The sequence below is a fragment of the Cyprinodon variegatus genome, unplaced genomic scaffold, assembly GCF_000732505.1.
Source record: "Cyprinodon variegatus isolate N-32 unplaced genomic scaffold, C_variegatus-1.0 Scaffold576, whole genome shotgun sequence".
NCBI classification, from domain to species: domain Eukaryota; kingdom Metazoa; phylum Chordata; class Actinopteri; order Cyprinodontiformes; family Cyprinodontidae; genus Cyprinodon; species Cyprinodon variegatus.
In genome coordinates this window covers 142381-145231 of record NW_015151029.1, presented here as the reverse complement: position 1 = coordinate 145231, position 2851 = coordinate 142381, and the positions used below count along the sequence as shown (strand labels likewise).

Sequence of the window (2851 nt, the reverse complement as noted above, 5' to 3'; positions counted from 1 at the left end):
AAAAAAAAAGGTAAATTTTAAAGTTTTATTTAGATTACAAAAATAAATCATAATAAAAATAATCCTATGTATGACGTTTTAAAAATTAAGACCTACAAAAGAGTGATTTTAGACATTTTAATACCAATTAAGGCCTTAGTTTTATTTCGAAGAATTCAATGCCTTTTAAGACTTTTTAAGGACCTGCGGGAACCCTGTAATAGTAAGACTTAATTGGAACAGCTTTTCTATATCCTCTATAAGGTGATTAAAGAATTGTATCGATTAATTGGCCAGCCCTAATTCATTATAAATCCTAAAGACTCACAGTAGACTGAAAGTACTCAGGGGAGAGTCCTTCTAACTCCAGAATGCGATCCTCCAGCTTCTTGAGCCTCTGGTAAACATTCAAAGGAACTGGACCCACTGAAGAGAGAAAAAAACTATCATGAATACATTTATATAAACTGGGTACTTTATATAATTCCTTATATTTTGCTGACCTGATGGCAGTTTGAGATGAGCCTCAATGTTTTGAAGACGCTCTTCTGTTGCTGCATTTCCACAGTCTTTGGCTGCTTGTCCCTTTGGAGGCTCCCCAGCCTCCCCTTGGCCCCCGGTACTACGTGTCTGGGGCCCATAAGTGTTTACTACTCGTGTGACTGCCCAGTCAAAAAAAGAAACAAAGGCTGTGACTCAGGGGAAACTGGAGTGATGTCAACAACATGAGGATAGCTGCACAAGGATATGAAAATGCTACCAACTTCACGTATCAATTAGTGTACTATTGCAAATGAGTGCAATATTTGATATATTGCTATAAAGCTTAACATGTGCATGAACACTTTGCACAGAAATTATACATCAAGTTTTAAATATAACGTCTATTTTTAACAAAAATGTATTTTTTAATGTGAACAATTTCAGATGCTCTTACCTTTTACGTGGCTTTTAAACCCTGGGTATGGAGTAAAGATGGCATCTGTCCTTGCACAGCTGTTCTCTAGGATCATATTTCACATAAAAAGCATTTAGATGTTCCCATTTTAATGAAAAGTCTTCTGAAAAACAAAGTATACATCACACATGAACAGCAGTTTCTACTGATTTTGTGTTACTGGTGTCTCAGACAGGCTTTGAATTTCAAGCAGGTCCCCCGTCTCATGTTTTTCTGCACAGAACAGGTTGCATTTTTAAGGCCGAGCGTGTTAGCTACTTCAGGCCCACTCTTGTAGCAGTTCAGCCTGACCTCTCGCCTGTGGAAATCAGCTCTCTCCCAAACATTGGCAATCTGTGTGCAGGCTCCCTCTCCACCCTGCCCCCAACCCTCTCCTCCGTTCTCACCCTGATTGCAGTCGATCACGTTGCAAAACTCGCGCACATTGTTTTCATTGATCTCCATCTGCTTACGTTCCATAAATGCAGATATTCTTCGCTCTATCTGGAGACACAACAAAGATAATAGGACACAATAGATTGATGAGGTACTGATCGGTTTGAAGAATGAAATATTTTTTTCCTACTTAATGTTGTGGAACAGGGTGATGTGGTGATTTATATTACATAGAATGAGAAATGTAATGTAATAGACTAATCTAGGGAGCAAAAAAACAGAAGAGGAAAAAGAAAAAGATTTCTTCCATCGTTATATGATGGAATACGAATGCGGTTTGCTTGGCTACCAAAATAAATGCACAACAGAATGCCGCCTCTTGTCCTTCATCCACATGCAATCTCAGAGTAATGAGCATCCACTTCATAATCCATCAAGGACCTGGCCCTCTCTCAAAACCCTCCAACAACGTGGTATGTTCTACCCCAGCCCAACTCTAAAGCACCCCTTATTCTCTGTCGAACCCGGTCTATCAGGTCTCTATCAAGCGTTTCGCTGCACGTCATGCTCACATCCTCGGGAGCAATTACTTATGATTATTCATTTGGCTTGACAGAATGTGAAGGGCTCTAAAATGTCACAGCCAGAACAGCTGACGGATCCGCTGAAATGGACCAACCTCTGACTTTCCGGCTCGGATCTGGATCATGACGTCATCCGTCGGGGTCTTAGTCTCTGCAGCATCTGAGCCGGGTGGACTGAGCTCTGAAAACCCTGCTGTCTTCTCCTTAGATGAGGGTGACGTGACTGCTTTATCAGAAATATTCTCCTTCGTAGATGTGACAGCTGCAGACTCAACAAGGGACCTCAGGGTTTCTGAAACAACCTACAGTAAAACAAAAAAAAATACACATCCTATTAAAAAACACAAATCAGCTATATCACCAGATGTATTATTCTTATCAGGCAGAAAAAAAGCACCCGATGCTATATATCAACATAGCTGTTCATCAGGACAAATAGTCAGTTCATGATTAACATTAAAAGGTGCAACTTATCCAGACTCGTTTTTACATAAACCTGTAAACATGTACCAATTTTACCTGTAATTTAGCAATGTGGTCCTGCAAACAGCTGAGAAAGTGAGTCTCCGAGGATGACGCCAGATTTATAGCAGCGTGGTTGACCTCTATTCTCAAAGCAGCATCCCCAAATCTGAGCTTCATTTGAAAAGAAATGACAAACACAAGCTTACTGACAAAGTACTCATTTAAGAAACAAATCTAGACTAAGAAATGTTAAGGGGTTTTCTGGCCAATCTCCAGTTTCTTTTGAAGACTTAAAGGCTAAGTGCAATTTTGAACAATCCCAATTTAGCTTAAACATAAAAGATATGCAGTTAGTAATTTGCCTTTTTTTTTTCCAAATATCATCCTAATTTTTTCATTTTTTTATTATATAAAATTTAAAAGAGCATGTTGATAGTTTTATAAACTACTAATTGTGGCAGAACTTAGCTTTTCTTAGCTTTTTTCCAAT

General features: G+C 38.9%; 1 protein-coding gene across 1 annotated transcript in view; it reads right to left on the bottom strand.

The window, feature by feature from the left end:
- mbip (MAP3K12 binding inhibitory protein 1) overlaps positions 1 to 2851 on the bottom strand; it is an 8785-nt gene that overhangs the window by 4578 nt on the left and 1356 nt on the right. Inside the window, exons 2-7 of the mRNA XM_015392166.1 lie at positions 2416 to 2532; positions 1992 to 2198; positions 1324 to 1420; positions 917 to 982; positions 483 to 641; positions 308 to 405 (exon numbers count right to left, since the gene is read on the bottom strand). Of these exons, the coding sequence (XP_015247652.1) occupies positions 308 to 405; positions 483 to 641; positions 917 to 982; positions 1324 to 1420; positions 1992 to 2198; positions 2416 to 2532 (744 nt within the window). The remainder of the gene's footprint in view (positions 1 to 307; positions 406 to 482; positions 642 to 916; positions 983 to 1323; positions 1421 to 1991; positions 2199 to 2415; positions 2533 to 2851) is intronic.